The following is a 22,740-nucleotide window of genomic DNA, read 5'->3' on the forward strand; positions in this document are numbered from 1 at the left end:
GGAGCGTTTCAGACAGAGGGTGAATACAGGTATAGTCAGGCAGACAGTATGAGGAAAATAAATGTTTTTTTGAACATTAAAGCATGTAAACATGTTCTAGTAGAAACACAAAATGCAAGTATGAACCTGAAAATGATTATAATATGGGACCTTTAAAACATGTAGTAAACTCTGGTCAAATGTGATATATAGAGAAGTTCTGGCATGATGCAGTAATACAATTCATTTTAATCATTATCTTGGCAATGTGGCCTACAGCTTGACGAGTACAAGAGAATGCACTATCCATCTTTAATCAGATTATTTCCTATAAACCCCCCAAAAAACCTGATAATATCTGTTCTGCTCCCATCGTTCACTTACAAGAGTCGGCTCTTTGAACCGGTTCGTTCTCCACCGCCCCTCCCCTCCCTGACCCCGCCCCTCCTCCGCCGCCTCTGAGCTCAGTCAGGTGTTTCGTTCTTCAGAAACGTTAACTTCACATTTAGAAACTACCTGGTTGGATATTTCGGTGTCGGGGACCTGAACTCGGTCGAGGTGATGCTGAGACGGATCCTTCAGATGGTGAGCTGCTGCTGCTGGTTGTTCTACAGGATCTCTTTCTGTTTCTGTTGTTGGTGTATAAACCGAGCGGCAGACTACAGGCCTGGTCTGGGATGGTTTATATGGTGGGGACGCACGGTTTAACACACAGCGTGTAGCGGGTGGGCGGGGTTTAATGTGTAGCCGACGGGAGCTCCTTGATTGGGAAAAAAAAATCAGATCGGAGTGAACATATCAAGCGCTCCTTTGTGTCACAGCTAGCCGTCAGATGCTAACATGCTACCCCTGACAGCTAGCAGGCTAGTCTGTCTACATATGATAACATTATCTAACATGTTTATCTCTCTAGAGTCGGTAGAGTAACTCATAGTTCAGCTGTCTAACCTGTTTAATCACTGAACCGCGTTGTTGTCATGGTTTCCGTTAGCATGGAGCTAACTATAGGTTAATTCATCACATGCTAATGCTAATGCTAACGTTAGCCTCAGACTGACTGCTGGGAGGTCAGCTGGCTGATAACTGGATAACCACAACATAATACACATATTACTGAAGCTAATATTAATGATAATGGTGAGGTTATCTGTTTGGATAGATGATCAGGTTGTCACTGCAGTAAGATGTGGGAGGAACAGAGGTTAGCTACTGTTAGCTAGCTTCCACGTAGGGACTACATTTCCCAGAGGGCATTGCGCGCAACGTTAACTGCATCATTGTGTACACTTTGAAGTCCAGAGGCCTGTTGCAACCAGGAACATACATCTCTAAAACATGATGTATTTAAAAATCCATCTCTAAAACATGATGTATTTAGGTTCAGGGTCCTCAGACACGACCAAAACAATATAAAACATCATATTTTATATTATGAATTATTGTTTTGTTCCTGTAAACCTGCAGCAGATCTGTCCAGGAGCTTGTCAATTATTCATCACAGATATTATTATCACGGGTTTGTGGGGCTTATAAAGGTTTTTATTTAAAGGTTTTATATACAACATCATGGCACACAGCAGAATATTCAGTCACACATAAACATATCGAAAAAAGGGTCAGAATTTATCACTCTTTCTCTTTCTAGGGTGTTGACCAAAAAAGTAACCATCCATCTTTAAAGGTCCCATATCATGCTCATTTTCAGGTTCATACTTGTATTTAGTGTTTCTACTAGTAAGTAAGTAAGTAAGTAAGACTTTATTTATATAGCACATTTCATACAGGAGTTGCAGTTCAAAGTGCTTTACATAAAATCAATAAAAACCAAGCAGCAAGAGCAGTGCATGGAGTCAACAAAATCATGATCAAAGTAATAAAACATTTTAGAACAGTAGAAATAGTCAAATATAAATAGTGCAGGATAAAATTCGTAGTGCAAGTTACAGAGAAAATGCTCTGGTAAAAAGATAGGTTTTAAGATGTCTTTTGAAAATGTCTAGCGTGTTTGCTTCCCTAATATTTATGGGTAGTGCGTTCCATAATTTTGGGGCATAGTTGACAAAGGCCGCATCACCAATCTTCTTACGACTGCTTCTGGTGACCTCTAATAGACCTGCATCTGATGATCGCAGTGTTCTAGCTGGTGTGTAGTTTGTAAGGGAGTTAGCAATGTAGCTAGGTCCTTGTCCATTTAGTGCTTTGTATGTGAGGAAGAGGACCTTGAAGAACATGTTTACATGCTGTAATGTTAAAAAAAACTTTATTTTCCTCATTCTGTCTGTCTGAATATACCTGTATTCACCCTCTGTCTGAAACGCTCCGTTTTAGTGCATTTCAACGGAGGAATTGCGTTGCTAAGCAACAGTTTGGGTCCATGTTTACTTCCTGTCAGCTGATGTTATTCACATTCACTGTAACAGGAAATAAACCGAGACACATTTAGAATGTTTACATTTAAAACTGTGCAATGGTCTAAATATTGTATATTTGTGACATCTCAAATAGACAGAAATCCTAACGGTTTCAAATGCACAATTTCTAAAAACGAGTTGTGTGTGTTTCTCCGTATATTAAGCATTTATGTACTTTCACAGTATTTATAAAGCACTCAAACCTGCTTTATAATATAAAATATATGAAAATCTCACTTTTTACAATATGGGACCTTTAAACTCATTCACTCAAGACATAAATCATGTTGTCAAAGTATTTCAAGACAGTTTAATAAATCTCAAAATACAGAGTAAAGTTATGATTTATGCACAGAACCTGTGTAGAGCTAATTTATATTTTGGTAAAGTCAGTGTAGTGCTGTTTCACGTATGTCATTTGGAGTTGAGTCAAAGGTTGTTCCATGATGCAAATGCTTGGCCTGCCTTCAAAGTGTTGTTTGTCTACCGTCCAATAGGCTCTGAGATAACTCCGCTCAAAATGCTCAAAGTCCCCCTCCCAACACACAAACCCAAGTATTCACCTGGGTCATTGACGCAGATTGTGACACCAGTCCAACCCAACCCTTTTTGTGAATGAACCACCAGTGGCTTGTCTTCCACTACAGACAGTGTGTTTGTGCTTCAGGCCAGTGGACTGAGCTGATTTGAAGTGACCCCTATTCCAGTCTACTTCTGTGTAAAGAGTAGAGTAGACCACGGAGTTTAATGCCGCGGTAATGCATGTACAAACACTCCAAGCCACCAGCAACCTTTACTATCAAAAGAACCATTTTAGGCAAAATCTGTCTGGAGCCGCAAAACATGTGATCATTGTGATGAAGGTAACACAGTTTATAGTCTAAGTATATAGTATATAAGTCTAATGCAGTGAGGGCCAAAGAGACAATGTACTACAGAGTATTAGGACCACATTGAGGGAAAAACATCTGAGATTTACACAATAAAGTCAGAATATTACGAGAATAAAGTCATAACTTCTGGAGAAAAAAAGTCGTAATATTACGAGAATAAAGTCATAACTTTACGAGAAAAAAAGTCGTAATATTATTAGAATAAAGTCATAACTTGAAGAGAAAAAAGTTGTAAGTTTACGAGAATAAAGTCATAAGTTTATGAGAAAAAAAGTTGTAATATGAGAATAAAGTTATAGCTTTACAAGAAAAAAAGAAAATAACACATAAAACTACTACTTTATAATATTATGACTTTATTCTCGAAATCTCAGATTTTTTTTTTTCCCTCAATGTGGCCCTAATACTCCGTCGTACCGTCATACCATAGACCTACAACAATGACAAAAAAAATGAAAATGTAAACAAAAAAACAGTGATTCATTTCCACTAATTTTTTTAAAAATCCACAGAGAGCCACTGGAGAGGAGCTGAAGAGACGCATGTGGCTCCGGAGCCGCAGGTTGCTTACCTCTGCTCTAAGCCAAAGGCAGCATATTTAATTTTTACGGTCACATAATGTTTAATAATCCCAAAGATGAACTGGAGCAGAGAATGCAATATACCTATGCAATAAGGTTATTGTAAAGTGACGGGGGGAAGTCAGGTCAAGGATACAAGAACATATCCAAGGCAGTGATTATCCTTATCATAAGGTCAATCATAAAAACAAATGGCACAGTCATAAATCTCTCCCAAGCAGGCTGTCCTCAAATACAGTGTTATCTGTGAGAAGAACAATAGTGAGAGAGACCAGAGAGGCCTGTGGACACACAGATGGGAGACACTGAGCATACTTCTGCAGAGGTGCTTCCCCTGTTGCACTCGCAGCTTTGTGGCTGTTGGAAAAAACCCACATATGATCTACTAGAGATCTTGAGAATAAAGTCGTAATATTACGAGAATAAAATCATAACTTTGCGAGAAAAAAGTCGTAATGTTACGAGAATAAAGTCAGAACTTTACGAGAAAAAAAGTCGTAATATTACGAGAATAAAACCATAACTTTGCGAGAATAAAGTCGTAATATTACGAGAATAAAACCATAACTTTGCGAGAATGAAGTCGTAATATTACGAGAATAAAGTCATAATTTTATTAGACAAAAAGTCGTAATATTACGAGAATAAATTCATAACTTTACGAGAAAAAAGTCGTAATAAAAACATAAAATGACACGTAAAATTACTACTTTATAATTCTATAACTTTATTCTCATAATATTCTGACTGTATTCTCTAAATCTCAGATTTTTTTTTTTTTCCTCAATGTGGCCCTAATACTCCGTCGTACTGTCGTACCATAGACCTACAACAACGATAAATAAAAATGAAAATGTAAACAAAAGAACAGTTATTCATTTCCATTTTTAAAAGACAACAGGGAGCCACTGGAGAGGAGCTGAAGAGCCGCATGTGGCTCCGGAGACGCAGGTTGCTGATCCCTGCCTTAAAGCATGGTGGTGGCAGCATCATGCTGTCGGGATGCGACTCTGCAGGAAGGCAGGGTTGTAACGGTAGAGAGGAAAAATAAACACAGCAAATTACAGAGAGATCTAGCAGTTGCAAAACAATAATGTTAGTGTCGTGGAGACCTCAATCCAAGGGGGAGTTTGTGGCTGGACTACTGGAAAACTACTACACAATCTCCATGTAACATGACAAAGCTTTAGCAGTTTTGCAAAGAAGAATAGGGGGAAAAGTTGACCCGTGTTCAGATGAAACTTGGATACAGTCCAAGGCGGGGGTGAATACTTTTTATAGACATTATAGAGCAGCTGGAGGAACCGGTGTCACCACATACTACAGTGTTGTTTATTCATGATACAACTGTCTTAAATATGCACGCTTTCAAAAGGAGAATACGACGCCATTCCAGTGTAGAGCTAACCTTTTACACAACATGTTGTTTAAGGCTTATAAGTCGCATCCAGCACAGTTGTTTTTTGAGACGTGTGAGCCATGACTTAGACAAAGGCCTTACATAATTAATAAATCATTTTCTGAAATGACTTATTGTTCACTTGATCCGGCATTTACCACAAAGTAAAGAGCACAGGCATCAAAGTCAGAGGTTTATATCTAACATTCAAATGTCTCTGGAATATAGTGTGTTAATTTATTAAAGAAAACTGAAAGTAGTGATTAAAATCTGCTTCTCTCAGGCAGTTTTAAGTTATTTAACAAATTGTGAACAGAGTGCATTAATACATTTAGACTAATTTGATCTATTTCCTCCTCTCCAGACTCCTGGGAAGGGAGGCTCCCAGAACGCTGAGTCAGAGCAGCCCAGCACAGACCTCAACCACGATCAGACGTCTGAGGTAACGTGGACTTCTTGGTTTTTTCTACCCTGGAAGAAGCAGAGCTGAGCTGCAGAATTGAAGAAGTTATGATCACATGGTTTCACATGGTAATTCTTATGGTGTATTTTCTGTGTCCAGGGCTTCATCTGTCCTCAGTGCATGAAGTCTCACAACTCTGCAGAGGAGCTGTTCAAGCACTATGAGCTGTTCCACGATACCGGAGACCTGCCCGCTCAGATGGCCCCCACTCGGTGAGATATTAATGTTACATTCATTATTATGACATGAGTCTGACCTCACGGTGAGAATTGTGTTTTTCTGAACACACTCTTTCTTCCTTTTTAGGGAAGATCTCACAATGCTGCGGCAAGAAGTTCAGGACCTGCATGTTTCTCTCAAGGTGTGGTGGAATATCTGAACTTGGGATGTTCATAATTAACCATTTAACCGTTAACCGACATTAAGCATTTTAACCGATTAACGCTATCAGTTAAAACAGTTAAAATAAATATTTATCATTAATTAAAAAGCTGAGCGGTTCGTCACTTTTAGGAGAAAAGATGGTCAACCTTAAGAGGCGGAGCCGGAGTTGCAGGTCTCTGGCTCGCTCGGGGCTCGCTTGAGCGGAGTGGAGGAGTTGTAGTTTCGTAGCATTTATTCAGCAACAAATAAACTGTACACACACTGCTACACCTACGTTCACAGCTAGAACGCCACCAACAACCTCACACTCACCACCAACACACACATGGACACTCGTTAAAGTTACATAGCGCTGACAGACTGTATGTGTGTGGCGGCGGTGGCGAGCAAGAAGCCTCCGACAATGCTAGAGCTGCTAACGTAGCACAAATACACACACTGTTTATCAGGCTATCGTTAATCCGGGCAGACAGAGTGTCGTTACGCCAGTCAGACACACAGCGGACGCGAGGCACAAATCTTGTTGGTTAACGGTTAATAATTGGTTAACAAGGGTCGGTTATCGGTTAAGACATTTTTTCAAAATGAGCATCCCTAATCTGAACCCAACAGTGATGTGTAAATGGTCTGTTCATACAAAGACTTTATGTTGTGTCTGTTTTCACCTGATCAGGAGGAAAAGTGGTTCTCTGAAGAGCTCAAGAAGGAGTTAGACAAAGTCCAAGGACACCTGAAGCAAGTAATTCCTTCAAGATATTTAATATATATATATTCTTTCTGAATATAAAACTGCTTGATAAAACACAATAACAATGCTTACTCTTACTGTACATGTTTCTCTCTTTCCCTCTGTCCCACAGAATGATGAACAGACGGTCTCAGAGGATGCAGGTAGGGGGACATTATATTAAAGATAACTGTGAAGAAGATGCCAAACATCTGTCCCTGATATATATTTGGTGCTCTCTTCTCAGCCCTTGAAAGGAAGTTGAATGAAGCGGAGACCGAGAAGTTCAACATCAAGCAGATGAAAGACCTGTTTGAGCAGAAGGCTGCCCAGCTGGCCACAGAGATAGTAGGTTAGTGTGGCGCCAGGAAACTGGGAGGCCTGTGTCTGTGGGTCGGCATCATTTAACAACACTGAAGTACTCTTCTACTAAACCACTGTGGAGCTCAATCCAGTCATTGTGTTTTGTTTTGCACAAGTTGTTTCTTCAACATTTGGTTCTAAAGGTTTTACACTGATAATGTTTTCCTCTAATCAGTTGGATGATGTGAACAAGTGAGGTATTTGTGTTATTATTAAATATTTTGAATCGTTGACAGACATAAAGTCCCGCTATGATGAGGAGAAGAGCCTGAGGGAGGCTGCTGACCAGAGGATGGGCAAACTGACCGAACAGCTACAGAAAGAGAAGCAGGACAACGAGAGACTCCAAACAGAACTGGTACAGCAGCACACACACTAAGTATTTATTTTCTTCTCACTCGGCTTGAGACACACTCTGTAATTTGTGTGTAGACCTTTCATGAATGTTGTGCTCTGGAGTTAGAAAGAATAATGTTGAATCGACACCATGAAATCCTTCTGGCTCTGAGCTGTGTGGTGGACAATCCCTTCATCGTTGTTATAGAAACGTGAAACTGAACTTCATCCCTACTTTAAAGTCGAGTTGAGTGGTTGCACTTCTGTGTTATCTGTCCGTATTTAACTATTCAGAGAGGTTTAGAGAGGCTTCATATACAGTAAATGTGGGTTTTGTTCTACAGCTTCAAGGAGACACTGATATACACTTGAACATTTCAGCTATTACTATGATCTAGTTTTGATTGATCTTGATACCAAGAAGCCTGTTGTTGTCTCCACTGTCTGCCACTCAGCTCTAACACAGCTTTAACACAGCGCCTCTGCTCTGCCCCCTAGCTGCAGCGACCGGGAGTGGAGGATGTGGAGGTGCTGCAGAAGGAGCTGGTGCAGGTCCAGACACTGATGGACAGTATGACCCGGGAGAGAGAGGACGAGACTGACCGCCTCAAAATGCACTACGAGCAGCTGCAGGCTAATTACACTACCTCAGAGGTGAGGAGACCAAAACGTCTCACACAGTAGCTGCCACTCTTCCACCCTAAATTGTAACTTGTCGCAAGCACATAAAACATGCTCATCGATTCCCACAGTTTGCATAATCTACCAGATTGTAGTGTTGACTTGAAATATAGTTTAGTTGCTCTAATTTCATCCCCTTTCCATTTCACCTGTCGTTTGCTCAGGCCCCAGATTTGTAAGATTCATATTAAAAAAAAATAGTATAATTGTGAAATTATTCCGACGTACGGTCAGTGTGATACCAGATGGCTTTGTGCCCAATTCTCATTAATTGATGCCTGGTGAATAATTCAGCCTTATATCTTGCATTTTTGATCCCAGAAGGAGCTCCAGGCCCCAAACCTCTCCTTCTGCACATCTCTGCAAATTATCTCAAAAGACAGTTTTTTATAAATGAGGAACCACATTCTAAATATGTGTGAAAACTGTCTGGTTTTGATCATGTAATAATAGCTCCTAGGATAATAATTGACAAGTGGCTTTGTTACAGTCTGCAAGAGATGTGAAACAGTAGTTGTAATTCTACTGAGGTTTAAAGTTCTACAGTATGAACATGTCGGAGTTTTTTACGTTCAGTAGCCAGTCTCTCCAGAAGACTGTACTACTAATGCTGCCACAGCACAATGTCATCACAATAAAACTCTTATCTATTCCGTCCTCCCAGTAGCATCTCGCTCTGTGTTGCAGATTTGCCGCTTGCTGTTGTGTCGTGACTTACCGTTGTATGTGTCTCTCTTTCCCTCCCCTTCTTCTTCTCCTCCTCCTCACACACTGTATCCCTCCACAACACTCACTCTTTCTTCAAGATTCGTAAACTTGAGGTAAAACATGTTGTTGTTTCAAGTTGGCCACAAACTTGATTTCATCTTTTTGAGTTTCTATAAGTTTTGGAAAAAGTTTTTCAGAAAGTGATTATTTTTTTTTAACCTCTTCATGTTTTTGTTGTTTTTGTCCATGTTGGGTTTGTTTCCTTCTTTCATGTCCGTCCTTCACAGTGGTGCTTCACTTCTCTGAATGTGCAACTCATTGGTTTGCAGAAAGAGTGTAACATGTGTGTCTGTTGTATTGCAGATGACCATATCCCAACTAAAAGCAGAGCTGGAGAAGGGTCCACAGGAAGCAGCTGTCTACACACAACAGATCCACCAGCTGCAGAGCAATCTGAATAATCTGCAGCAGCAAAGCCAGGTACAGTAGTACACACAGTAGGGATGTCCATAATTAACCGTTTAACCGTTAACCGACATTAAGCATTTTAAACGATTACAACTATCGGTTAAAATGCTTAAAAGAAATATTAATAATTAATTCAAAGCGTCTCAGAGGAGCGGCTCGTCTCTTTAAGGAGAAAAGCTGGTCCACCTTAACAGTCTACCTTAAGAGGCGGAGCCGGAGTTGCAGGATACAGGAAGTCGGCTCCGGTCTCTTCGGCTCGCTGTAGCGGAGGAGTTGTAGTTTCATAGCATTTATTCACCAACAAATAAACTGAACACACACTGCTACACCTACGATCACAACTAGAACGCCACCAACAACCTCACACTCACCACCAACACACACACACGGTCTGTTGGAAACTCACTAAAGTTACACAGACTACGTGTGGCGGCGGCGAGCACGAAGCCTCCGGCAACGCTAGAGCTGCTAACGTAGCACAAACACACACACTGTTTGTTGGACAGTCGCTGACGTTCCGCCAGGCAGACACACAGCTGACAACCTGCTAAACTAAACTAAATGTGCGGTGGAGACTTTTACTGGGAAAGTGGCTGCATGTCCGCGACACTACACGCAGCATCGTAGCTGCTAAGTTAACGCTCCCTGACGGTGAACTGGAGACAGTGAACGCAGCATCGTAGCTGCTAAGTTAACGCTCCCGGACGGTGAACTGGAGACAGTGAACGCAGCATCGTGGCTGCTAAGTTAACGCTCCCGGACGGTGAACTGGAGACAGTGAACGCAGCATCGTGGCTGCTAAGTTAACGCTCCCGGACGGTGAACTGGAGACAGTGAACGCAGCATCGTGGCTGCTAAGTTAACGCTCCCGGACGGTGAACTGGAGACAGTGAACGCAGCATCGTGGCTGTTAAGTTAACGCTCCCGGACGGTGAACTGGAGACAGTGAACGCAGCATCGTAGCTGCTAAGTTAACGCTCCCGGACGGTGAACTGGAGACAGTGAACGCAGCATCGTGGCTGCTAAGTTAACGCTCCCGGACGGTGAACTGGAGACAGTGAACGCAGCATCGTAGCTGCTAAGTTAACGCTCCCGGACGGTGAACTGGAGACAGTGAACGCAGCATCGTAGCTGCTAAGTTAACGCTCCCGGACGGTGAACTGGAGACAGTGAACGCAGCATCGTGGCTGTTAAGTTAACGCTCCCGGACGGTGAACTGGAGACAGTGAACGCAGCATCGTAGCTGCTAAGTTAACGCTCCCGGACGGTGAACTGGAGACAGTGAACGCAGCATCGTGGCTGCTAAGTTAACGCTCCCGTACGGTGAACTGGAGACTCCCGTCAACCAATATCTATTGTGCTCCTGCAGCTGGTGCACCGCTGCATGCGAGGCACAGTTCTTGTTGGTTAACGGTTAATAATCGGTTAACGAGGGTCAGTTATCGGTTAAGAACATTTTTCAAAATGAGCATCCCTAACACACAGCAACAACTACAGTTATTATAGTCACGTGACAGTTTGGTCACTCTCAGCAGCTCGTCTGTCTACTACGGCATCTGCCACACATTATACAGCATACAATACGATTGTGTAGGATTTACTTCAGTAATGTTAATAAGCCTCGCCAGCTGCCCCTCGAGTACAGAGCATACCATCTCCGTTTCTGTAAACCTGCCTCTGTTGCTCGGTATCAGGCTCCATCACAATGCCCTGCTATCACCAGCTCTCCTTGACAACCTGGACATGTTGATGCAAAATCACACGCAGCTCCATAATTAAACCAGCGGGGGGGGATCTCTGATATGCCAGCTCTGTCACTCGGGGTGAAATACAATCACAGGTAACTGCACTGGTGCAATGGGAACTGGGGGGAATGGAGGCACAGGGTTCCTGCCAGAGATTAAACCCTCCCACATCAGGCATGCCAGTGCTCCTCCCTGCCAAGTAGGTTTCCGGGTAAGAGGGGGGATTACAGAATTGGATATGCGGTGTGTTGACCCCACCCAACATTTCACCTCGCAACAGGATACCCTGAGACCTGATACAGATACAATAGAAACAAAAGTGATGGAGCAGACAGCGAGACACAGAGGATCAGGACTAAGAACAGACAGGTGAACGACCAACAGGGGTTTCATTGGTCTGTAACTCCAGGATTAGAGAGGAGAGACTCAGCGGAGGAGCTGCGACAATGACACAAGAGGACCGCAGCGAGGCCGTGAGAAGGAGAGGGATGAACAATAGAGGAGGAGGAGTGTCTAGAGAGGGCTGTTAAAGGGATATTTTGGCTGTTTTGAAGTGATGTTGTATTACCTGCAGTAGATGATGGTCGCCACGCCCCCAGTTTGGAGAGACAGACAGGAGTTAACGCACGGGAACAAAGCAACGTACTGCTGTGGACGGGACTGGCAGCAAAATGTATTTTAGCCACCTAAAAGAAAGGCTCACCTAAAAAAAATCAATATCTGTGTAAGTGTACGCTATATTTAGAATATTTTCACAGATTCATCTCACCGTCAGAATGTCCTCTCCTTCTTCTTTCCTACAGGTAACTGAACTGAAAGTGAAACTTGTCTATGCTCTCTTCATAGCCATCAGAATCCGTTGACAAAAACAGTACGACTGGAAAATATTCTAAATATAGCGTACACTGGTCTAGGTTTTTTTAGGCGACTAAAATATGTTTTGCTGCCGGCACCTTTGCTCCTGCCTCGCTACTTCTGTCTGTTTCTCCAAACAGGGGGCGTGCCAACCTCCATCTACTGTAGGTAATACACTGACTATGGAGAAGTACCTCATACAACCCCACTGAGAAACATCCAGACTATCCCTTTAATGTTGGCCAGCTGCTGTGGTGGCCTGCAGAGGTTTACTGAGTCCAGCTGCCTTGTCACACTCCCCTCGTTAGCGGCACGCTCCACTATTAACACCACTTTGTTCTTTATCATCATGTTTCCAAGTTTACTGCCAGAGCTTACAGCAGGGCCGGTGCTGTTCACATGCCACCGTGTTCCAGCTCCTGTGTCGTAAACCTTCCCCTAGAAATACCATACCTCACTTTACTCAGCTGACTTTGTTCTTTTCCACAGACAAATGGTTACGGTGTGGCTCAATTAATGATGTTTATAGAACCTGCTCCCTCAACAAAAATCAGAAAACAATGATTTTACTCCTAATTGTTTTGTTTTTGGAAAGCCTTGTTGGCTTTCAGTCCCGTAATTCCCAAACTTCTGGGCAGTCTGCCCAAGCCACCAGGAAGAGTGCCGGGCTTTGAAGCAAATTTTCATAGTGGCCAAACGGCGGTACTACAACATTTGTGTCCGTCATGTGACGCCATAGAGCCCAAAAAGTCTTTTGAGATCTCATCACTGCTTTTTGCAGATGATGTGGTCCTGTTGGCATCATCGGTCTGTGACCTCCAGCACTCACTGGATCGGCCGGGATGAGGATCAGCACCTCTAAATCTTAGGCCGTGGTTCTCAGCAGGAAACCGGTGGATTGCCTACTCCGGGTAGGGAATGAGTCCTTACCCCAAGTGAAGGAGTTCAAGTACCTCGGGTCTTGTTGGTGAGTGAGGGGACGATGGAACGTGAGATTGGCCGGAGAATCGGAGCAGCGGGGGTGGTGGTATTGCATTCGCTTTACCGCACCGTTGTGATGAAAAGAGAGCTGAGCTGGAAGGCAAAGCTCTGGATCTACCAGTCAGTCTCCGTTCTTACTCTCACCTCTGGTCATGAGGGCTGGGTCATGACCCAAAGAACTAGATCGCGGGTACAAGCGGCTGAAATGGGTTTCCTCAGGAGGGTGGCTGGCGTCTCCCTTAGAGATAGGGTGAGAAGCTCAGTCATCCGTGAGGGACTCGGAGTAGAGCCGCTACCTCTTTCATTGAAAGGAGCCAGTTGAGGTGGTACGGGTATCTAGTGAGGATGCCCCCTGGGCGCCTCCCTAGGGAGGTGTTCCAGGCACGACCAGCTGGGAGGAGACCATGGGGAAGACCCAGGACTAGGTGGAGAGATTATATTTCCACACTGGACTGGGGACGCCTCGGGATCCCCCAGTCAGAGCTGGTTAATGTGGCCCGGGAAAGGGAAGTTTGGGGTCCCCTGCTGGAGCTGTTGCCCCCGCGACCCGACCCCGGATAAGAGGTTGAAGATGAGTGATGATGAGCTACTGCGCCTGCTCTATGGGCCCAATGGATGCGGAAGATCGCCAGAAGATCCGGGTTCTGTATCACTCAGCACTAAAGCCTTTTAGGCTTCATGCTCCGCTGAGCAACTCTCATAGGAATGAAGGGGAGCTGGCCTACAACGCTGTATCCAGTTCTCTTTGTACATCCATGAATCAGCCTCATGTTGTCCTCTCCCCGTTCTCACAGAGCCTGTCTGAAAAGTGTGCACGTAAGGAGAAAGAGTACCAGGAGCTGGAGGAGCGTCTGGGAGCTGAGAAGGCTGCCAAGAAGGGAGCTCAAGGCAGCCTGAGAGAGAGGGAGACGGAGGTTCAAGAGCTCCAGACTCGGGCCACGGGGGCCGAAGCCTCCCTGCAGAAGGCCCAGACGGAGCTCGGAGAGAGGGCCGAGGAGGCGGCGAAGTTGAAGAGCGAGATCACGGAGCTGGAGGTGAAGCACGCAGAGCTGAAGGTTGAGAGGAAACAGCTGGAACAGCAGAGGGAAGAGAAAGACAACCAAGGTGCTCAGCAGCAGACTGAGATCGGTCAGGTGAGCAGGGAGGACGCGCGAGTACATGCAGGATGACATACAGTTGATACACAGATGGGTGACAAAAGAAAGAAATTAACAGTAATGTACTAGTAAAGTATCTTCTACAACTATGGAACTGTCGAAGAAAGAAATCACTAATAATTGAGGGACAAATGTCCTGCAGTAATGTGTTAACGAGGATTCTAGACATCTAAGTATCTGCTGTATTTTCTTGCTATTAACGTTGTCGTCTTGTGTCTTCCATCTTAATCATCGCCCCCCTTTATCTGTGATCTCCCCAGCTGCACGCCAAACTGCTGGAGGCGGAGAGGCAGCTGGGCGAGGTGCAAGGTCGTCTTAAAGAACAGAGGCAGCTGTCTGGGGAGAAACTAAAAGACCGCGAGCAGCAAGGCGCAGACCTGCAGCTCAAACTGTCCCGAGCAGAAGAACAGGTAGGCATCAGATATATAATGTACGCTGTAAGATATGTAGTTTAGGTTAGATTTATTTATTAAGCTAAATGTGAGAAGCTGAGGGGAATCAATGATCCATGCAGAGGAGATTTAAAACAAAAAGAGATAATACACAGTAAGTACAGTAACAGACAGTTATGAAACAGTTGTAGAGTGATAACTCAGAAACCTTAAGATGCACAGAATGACTGTGTTTTGCTTCGGTAGTTGAAGGAGAGTGGCAGTAAGAACACCGACCTGCAGCACCAGCTGGAGAAAGCCAAGCAGCAGCACCAGGAGCTGCAGGCGCTGCAGCAAAACACCAACGGCAAACTCCGCGAGGCACAGGTACCGCTCACAAGAAAAAGATCTTCTGATAACATTTTGTCCGTTCACAAACTGGTGTAGTATGCCTGTGTGAAAATCTTAATAAACACCTTTATGCACAACACAATAGAATAAATATTTCTGCCAACATCCCTAATGTAGTCTTCCTGCCTTGGTGCTGTAGAACGACCTGGAGCAGGTGCTGCGTCAGATCGGAGATAAGGATCAGAAGATCCAGAATCTGGAGGCTCTGCTGCAGAAGGGTAAGGACATCGTGAGCCAGCTGGAAACCGAGAGAGACGACTTGTGTGCCAAGATCCAGGCTGGGGAGGGAGAGACGGCCGTGCTCAACCAGCTGAAAGAGAAAAACAACGCACTACAAGAACAGGTGGGTGCTTACCTCGCTCTCTCAAACTGTCCATGTTGCAGTAACAGTCATTTGAACTGTTAGCATCATATAGAAGGGTTATTAAGGTTAAGGCCAGTTTTATTGAACAATAATGACTTTTAAAGCGTTTCTGTATATGTGGGTCTTAAAAGGTTACACAGTTGACAGACAAGCTGAAGAATCAATCGGAGAGCAACAAGCAGGCCCAGGACAACCTCCACGAACAGGTCCAGGAGCAGAAGACCCTGCTGCGTTCAGCCCAGGACCGAGCCCACACCCTGGAGACCTCCGTCACCGAACTCACCACCCAGCTCGCAGACAGCAAGGAGAAAGTAGCCCAGCTGGATGCTCAGGTGAGACCCTTCACGAGCACGTCTGTGCTGTGTTATTTCTGGAGGAAAGCGAGGCAAAAATTAGCTTTGCGCTTGGTGTGAATGCAGGGTAACACAATATGAAGCACAACGTAACGTAACTTAAACGAACATAAACAACAGCACATGCACAACAACAGCACTATGTAATGAGACATTGAACCACTGACACGCTCCCCAGAAAACCTAAACACAGAACTGTTCTCCACCTTTTCATTTTGAAAGAGCAACGACCAATGAGGAAACTCCAACAGTCGGCCGACCAATCCTGTAACTTCATCAGTTAGTCAGTCACTCAGTGACAGACTTTAGTGTTTGTAGGGCTGGCCCTCTGCGGTCCAGACAAAAAGCCACTATGTTCTACTACAGATAATAACCTTTTCTGTGGGTCTGTTTTCTTCAGCTGAAGGCAAAGACAGAGATGCTGCTATCTGCAGAGGCAGCCAAGGCTGCACAGAAAGCTAACCTGGACAACAACCTGGAGACCGCTCAGCATGCTCTGCAGGACAAGCAGCAGGTTAGCGACGTCTTTGTGACACCGTATGTCTTTGCTTTGAAAATAGTTGTCACCCCCCTCACTCGTATCCTGCACCCTCTCTCACCGTCTTATAAAGGAGCTGAATAAAGTTCAGAAGAAGGTGGATGAGCAGATCCAGAGGCTCAAGGAGAGACAGGAGCAGTGCACACAGCTGGACGGCACTCTGAAGGAATGCAAAGACAAACTAATGGCCTCAGAACAGCGTATAGAGCAGCTGGAGGGGCTCAATAAGGTTTGTGTTGAGTCTTTATTGTGAGTACCTGACGTTGGACTGTAAATGTCAGGCCAAGTGTTCATGTCTCTAGTATCCTCAGTAGAAATACATCTTGTTTTTTTCAAATGAATCTGGTGTTTTAATCTGACAGAAATTGGAGTCTCAGGTCGGGGAGGTGCAGACCACACGGGACCAGATGCAGAAAGAGGTGCAGAAGCTGCAGAAGGAAGGGTCAGAGGTCAAACGGAAAGCAAAGGAGCTGCAGCACTCGCTGGAAACAGAGAAAGCAGGGTGAGAGGAACCGTACTGGTGCATTAGTTTTATTAAAATGTGATTAAGAGTTGAGTAATAAATGCTTGTAAATCTGACTGTAACTAACACTCTGTAACAGTATTTTAGTGATGGCACAACCTTTTGCTACATTAGTGTTTTGTTTTTCTCCACTGTGTTGAATATTTATATGAATTATACCTAATGCAACACTAATGATGTTCCACTGTGAAGGGCTACAACACTGCAAGAAGAGTTGAAGAAAAAAGCAGCTGCTTTTGGTGACATGCAGCAGCAGCTGGAGCGCAGTGAGCAGGACAACGCTGCTCTGAAGGTGAACCTGGACAAGGTGACTCAGGAGGGAAAGACAAAGCACGCAGATCTGGACAGGAAAGCTCAGAGCCTGACGGTGGACCTGCAGAAGGCCCAGCAGGAGAAAGAGGCTCAAAGGAAGGAGCTTTCCTCGACGCAGGAGAGTCTAGGAAAGGCTAATAAGGCACTGAAAGAGAGTCGGAGTCAACTGGACACAGAGAGGAAGAACCATAAGTCAGCCATGGAGGAGAAGGTACATTCAGTAAACTGCTGTTTAGACCACTTTGTCTAGCAAAGGGGAGTAACAAATAGCCTCCTAATTGCATCATCAGGACATTAATCTGTCTTAATCCTCAGGAAAAGTCCAATGAAAAGGCCAGACAGGAGCTTCTTAAGAATAACGAGGCCATCACCAAGGCGATGAAAGAATCCAAAGAGCAGTTGGAGCAGATGGGAGAGGTGAGCTTCTGATAAAAAAGGAAGATCAATCCGTGTTGTTTTGAATGTTTGTTTGAGCCTAAAGAGCTGCTGTTGTGTCTGCCAACTTCAGGCAGAGAAAAAGTTGAAAGTGCAGCTGACCACGCTGGAGCAGCAGCGCTCCAACTCTCAGGGGGCGCTGAAGGAAAAAGAGAAGGAGCTGGAGAAGCTGCGGGCGCAACTTAAGACGGCCCAGGGGTCCTTCGAGGAGGAGATGAAGAAACAGAAGGGCCAAGTGGCAGAGTTACAAGAAGTTAATGTCAAGAAGGCAAGCAGCATTTTGAAATACAAATACAGACACACAGCTACCACTTTAAGAGGACTGATATTAACTGTATTTTAATTGTGTTTAAGTAACTGGTGTGTTGCCTAAAGTGCCTAAAACATTTTGCCTCTTACCTCCAGACGGCAGAGGAGGGTAAACTGAGGGCCCAGGTGTCGGGGCTCGGCCAGGAGTTGGCCTCTGAGAGCAGCCGGTCGAAGGAGCTGCAGAAGGCCTTGGAGCAAAGCAAGGGAAGCCTCGCTAAGCTTCAGTCTGACTTCTACGGCAAGGAGTCTGAGGTCTCTGCCCTGCGTCAAGACCTAAAGGTGGGTTAATGCAGGAAGGGTAGAGACTCATAATGGCGAGGGAGAGGAGTTGATGATTCTGGACAATGATAAATGATGAATAAAATGTCCCGAGCAGTTCCCACAGTCCCTGCTGCTTTCTCCGTCTGTAGGCCTCAGAGGAGAAGCTGAACTTGGCTCAGGAAGAGCTGGCCGCTAACCGAAGCCATCAGACAGGTTTAGAGGCTCAGATCCAGGATCTGCAGACGGGCCGTGGATCGTTGGAGCAGGAGCTGGTGAAACGGGACCAGAAGCTCCAACAACAAGAACAAACCCTGAAGGAACTACAGAAGCGACAGGTCAGACAAACGGATTCACCCACAGAAGACATAAACACTTCTATGACTTCATGTGATCAAGTTCATACATTGTAAACTGTGCTAACTCACCCAGGGTCAAGTAAAGGAGGAAGTGGAGAAGGAGAGGAGCAAAGTGGAGGAGCTGAACAAAGCCAAGAGTGTCCTGGAGAAGAATAACACGAGACTGACTTCTGAATTAAAAGCACTAACGGAGAAGAGCGAGAAGGTCGGTCACTCAGTCACCTTAAAAAGCAACTAAGAATGTCTTTATTTTGATTTAAAGGGGAAGAGAGAGGCTGGAGTAATAGAACATGACCTGCTTCCCATGCTTGTGTCTTATGTAAACAGCTTAACTCTACTACTGCAGGTCATCAGGGCCACATTCTTCACAGTTAGAACTGTGCGTGCTTGAGTCGATGGATGTTTCTGTTCTTCAAAGCCGCTGTGAGATCGATCCGAAGCCGTTGTCACAGCGATAACTTCCTAAGCTCCAACCTGCTCGAGCCTTTTAAAGTTCAACCCCGTGGATGAAATGAGTTCCTGCCTCTTTTGTTAGAGAGACACACAACCAAATATTGTGCATTGAGTTACATATCTGTTGCTTCATCAGGAGCTGGGTGAGTTGCGGGAAGCCAAACAGATGTTGATCCAGCAGAAACTGGAGCTGCAGGGTCAGGTGGAGGCGGCACAGAAGACCCTGGAGCAGGAGCAGAAAGAGCACCAGGCCACCAGGGACAGCAGGAGCCAGAGAGAGGAGCAGCTACTCGCACAAACAAAGGGCGTCCAGGATCAGTTGGTAGGATCACTCATCCACTAAAGGATTTTAAATTAGTGGATTAAATGTCATTCATCCCCCTTCTGATCCCTTTTTATGATATGACCAATCCTTCTTCCCAAAGTCGTCAGAGAAGCGAGCCAGAGAGGAGCAGGTGAAGCGTGGGGAGGAGGCGGAAGCTAAGATTGGCGTGCAGGTGACGGCTCTGAATGAAAACGTGGCCACGCTGAAGAGAGAGTGGCAGGGCAGCCAGCGGAGAGTCGGCGAACTGGAGAAGCAGACGGACGAGCTCAGAGGAGAGATCGCCGTGCTGGAGGCCACCGTCCAGAACAACCAGGACGAGAGACGGGCTCTTCTGGAGAGGTGAGTTGATGTTGTTTCCCTTTAACATGTCGCCCTGCAAGAAACGAACCATCGTTTCATAAAAATACTTGTTGTTGAAGCTCACTGAAGTATGTAGAGTTAAAGTAGCACGAGTGAGGAATGGATTTAATCCCTCATCTGCAACACTTGTGGATGTATTCAGAGGAGTCAGCTGCTTAAAGGTTAAGTCTAGGGATGCACCGATACCACTTTTTTTCAGACCAAGTACAAGTACAAGTACAAGTACTTACATTTAGGTACTCTCTGATACCGAGTACCAATACGAGTACTTCTCTGTGCCAAAAGACCCTCGTTAACAGCCAGCCAACCTTCCCGGGGCCGTGGCCAAAGTGCTCGCTGCGCCCTCTCTCCTCTCACCGGGGCGGACTGTCCTCAGTGCACCCCAACCAAGTCGTGCCCCCAGCGCGGGGCTCGGCCCACGTAAAAGGCGCCACGGGTCTGCGGCGATGTCTGCAACCCACCCGACCCGTTTTGAAACACAGACCAAGGAGTCTAACGCATGCACGAGTCAGAGGGTGCAAGCAAAACCGCCGGCTGAGGTGGGATCCCGGCCCAGCGGGGTCGGGCGCACCACTGGCCCGTCTCGCCCGCACCGTCGGGGAGGGGGAGCGTGAGCGCATGCGATCGGACCCGAAAGATGGTGACGAGAGGTTAACGTCACGCCACTGTAAAGTGGCATCGGTGCCGTTGTATCGGAGCCGTTTTGCGAGTACGAGTACATGAGCACAGTATCGGACCCGATACCTGATACTGGTATCGGTATCGGTGCATCCCCAGTGAAAAGATAAATTGGTAATCCATAGTCAGACTTTTGCTGCACAGATGCTTTTCAGATGGCACATTCAGATTATTGAAACCAACCAGTTTAACTAGTGCAGGCTTCAGACCCCAACACATCGCTTTAAAACAAACACTTTCCTTCAGTTCCAAGTGAGGCTGTGTGAAATCAATACATTGATTGAAATATTCTTTATTAGGGCTGTCAATCAATTAAAATATTTAATCGGGATTAATTGCATGATTGTCTGTAGTTAATCCCGATTAATCACACATCTTTAATCTGTTCAAAATGCACCCTAAAGGGAGACTTGCCAAGTATTTAATACTCTTATCAATAATCAATGCAATGGCGAGTGTGTGTGAGCCTGCATTTGTTACAAAACGTAATGCAGCATGATGCAGAATCCTGTTGCAGTAGGGATGAAGTTGCATGCATGTAAATCACATCACCAGAGTCTAACACAGATAGAATATGAGCTGTACACAGATCCTCGCCTCAAATGGAAAGCAGTTTTGTTAAACGGAGATAAAAAAAGGCCCAGTTTTGGCCTATAAGCTTTTTCAATAGATAATAGATCTATAATAGATCAATATGCACATAAAAAGTCCACTTTTCATGGAGCCATATGCTGCCTAGTGACTCTTCCTATACATGTACCTTCTAATGTCCAGATAGTTGGGATCAGCTTCTATGAGATAAGACTGACTTAATATAACTTTCAATGACCTTGTCATCATCAATACACCTCGATCGGTGTATGTCTCATTTCTGTTAGCAGCTACTTCTCAGGCTGTATTTGCACGTGACTGTAAAGTGCACAAGTGAAACGGTGCATACGTATGTGATGAGTCTAAATTGAAATCCAACAATAGAGTGAACAGACTTGTGCATCGACAGTATTAATTACGCAGTCAGCCAAGTGGTGGTGTTGGTGGTGGGAAATGTTCCAAAGCCACTAATTATCACACGTGCTCTGCGGTCGTGTTCCAGGTGTGTGAAGGGCGAAGGCGAGATCGAGAAGCTGCAGGCCAAGGTGGTGGAGCTGAGGAGGAAGCTGGACGACACGACAGCGGCCATGCAGGAGCTCGGCAGAGAGAACCAGTCGCTCCAGGTCGGTTGTTTGGAAGTGTACCATGAAGAACAACAGTTTGTCTCAGGGTGCTTTATTTCATTAATATAAAGTTGACACTCTGATTGTGACTCCTCTCGCTGTCGGTGCTTTTAGATCAAGCAGTCCCAGAGTCTGACCAGGAAGTGGGCCGAGGATCACGAAGTGCAGAACTGCATGGCCTGTGGGAAAGGCTTCAGCCTCTCCGTCAGGAAGGTAAGAATGAAGTTATCTTTGACGCATCGATGCATTGATGCACACACACACACACACACACACACACACACTCAAAAGAGTCTTCCTCGTAACGTCTCTCTCTCCTTCTCCTCTGTGACTCTGCAGCACCATTGCAGACATTGCGGCAACATTTTCTGCCACGAGTGTTCCGTGAGGAACGCCCTCACGCCGTCCTCTAAAAAGCCAGTCCGGGTCTGTGACACGTGCTTTGAGGAGCTCCAAGGCTGATTTCCTTCTCTTTCCCTTTACCCCACCTCCACCCCCCCACAACCCTCTTTCTCCCTCCACTTCCTCCTTCAGCGGGCAGAAGAAGGTCTTTGTCATATTTAATGTGCACTATTAAGGACAGACCCAGTGCAAAGACTCACCACCTGCATGTGACTGGTGGCTCTGGTGATGGAGGAGAATAACTGAATGGTTTTAATGAGGAGACTCCAGAGCCACGGGATGGGATGGGGGGGGGGAGTTGGGATTGGGATTGGTTGGGATTGTCTGTATCTGTTTTTGTGCCTTTGCTACTCCTGTGGACTGCCAGAGAGCGGAGACAGTGAGAACTAAACACACCACCCATCTCTTTAAGTTCACGTTCTTCATCTCCATCGTTTGTTTGGAATCATTAGCAAGTGCGAGGTGGTTGTTGTGTATGTTGTGAGATGTTTGGGAGGAGGTGTGACGTCAGTGTGAGGTCAGTGTGACACTGCGAGAGTGACTGGGGGGGAAGTAAATATTGTAAATGGTGGTGTTGAGAATCGCTGCTGCCCTACAGAAGGGAAATGCAGGTAACTGATTAGTCGAGAAAAGCCAAATCTTGTAAATACCCGATGTGACATATAGAAATTTAAATTCTGATATTTATATGAAGAGATGTATAATCAAGTAATCAGTGAGGACAAACATATTTTTGGAAATGTTTTCAGTTAAACTGTAATAACTTCATGTGTGTTGTTGAAATAGTTTTTTTTGAGAAACAAATTTGCTTTCAGGTAATCATTATTTGCGCTAGGGATGCTCATTTTGAAAAAATGTTCTTAACCGATAACCGACCCTCGTTAACCGATTATTAACCGGTAACCGACAAGATTAGTGCCTCGCATGCAGCGGTGCTCCAGCTG

At 45.1% G+C, this 22,740-nt stretch overlaps 1 protein-coding gene across 3 annotated transcripts; it reads left to right on the forward strand.

Moving 5' to 3' along the window:
- Positions 1 to 402: 402 nt before the first annotated feature.
- Positions 403 to 22,564, forward strand: eea1 (early endosome antigen 1). 3 transcript variants are annotated; one of them, XM_037768250.1, is made up of 30 exons: positions 403 to 564; positions 5,628 to 5,705; positions 5,826 to 5,938; positions 6,033 to 6,087; positions 6,784 to 6,849; positions 6,971 to 7,001; positions 7,085 to 7,189; positions 7,437 to 7,558; positions 8,035 to 8,190; positions 9,024 to 9,038; positions 9,289 to 9,405; positions 13,769 to 14,107; positions 14,392 to 14,541; positions 14,770 to 14,889; positions 15,053 to 15,256; positions 15,409 to 15,609; positions 16,031 to 16,144; positions 16,242 to 16,397; positions 16,531 to 16,670; positions 16,884 to 17,214; positions 17,319 to 17,420; positions 17,512 to 17,706; positions 17,844 to 18,026; positions 18,158 to 18,343; positions 18,438 to 18,569; positions 18,954 to 19,139; positions 19,243 to 19,481; positions 21,274 to 21,394; positions 21,509 to 21,607; positions 21,734 to 22,564. In XM_037768250.1, the coding sequence occupies exons 1-30, from the start codon at positions 541 to 543 to the stop codon at positions 21,854 to 21,856; spliced, it is 4,203 nt and encodes a 1,400-aa protein (XP_037624178.1). In that variant the 5' UTR covers positions 403 to 540; the 3' UTR covers positions 21,857 to 22,564. The 3 variants fall into 3 exon arrangements, with proteins under 3 accessions (XP_037624178.1, XP_037624179.1, XP_037624180.1); XM_037768251.1 differs by lacking the exon at positions 9,024 to 9,038; XM_037768252.1 differs by lacking the exons at positions 403 to 564; positions 5,628 to 5,705; positions 5,826 to 5,938; positions 6,033 to 6,087 and having other exon boundaries at positions 6,785 to 6,845.
- Positions 22,565 to 22,740: the final 176 nt, after the last annotated feature.

The sequence above is a fragment of the Sebastes umbrosus genome, chromosome 4, assembly GCF_015220745.1.
Source record: "Sebastes umbrosus isolate fSebUmb1 chromosome 4, fSebUmb1.pri, whole genome shotgun sequence".
Taxonomy (NCBI): Eukaryota; Metazoa; Chordata; class Actinopteri; order Perciformes; family Sebastidae; genus Sebastes; species Sebastes umbrosus.

Bases quoted from the DNA above. Each gene is read 5' to 3' on its own strand.
- eea1 (XM_037768250.1), top strand. From the start codon at position 541: ATGCTGAGACGGATCCTTCAGATG. The intron at 5,939-6,032 runs GTGAGATATTAA...CTTCCTTTTTAG, and splicing joins GCTCAGATGGCCCCCACTCG to GGAAGATCTCACAATGCTGC. The intron at 7,190-7,436 runs GTTAGTGTGGCG...AATCGTTGACAG, and splicing joins GCTGGCCACAGAGATAGTAG to ACATAAAGTCCCGCTATGAT.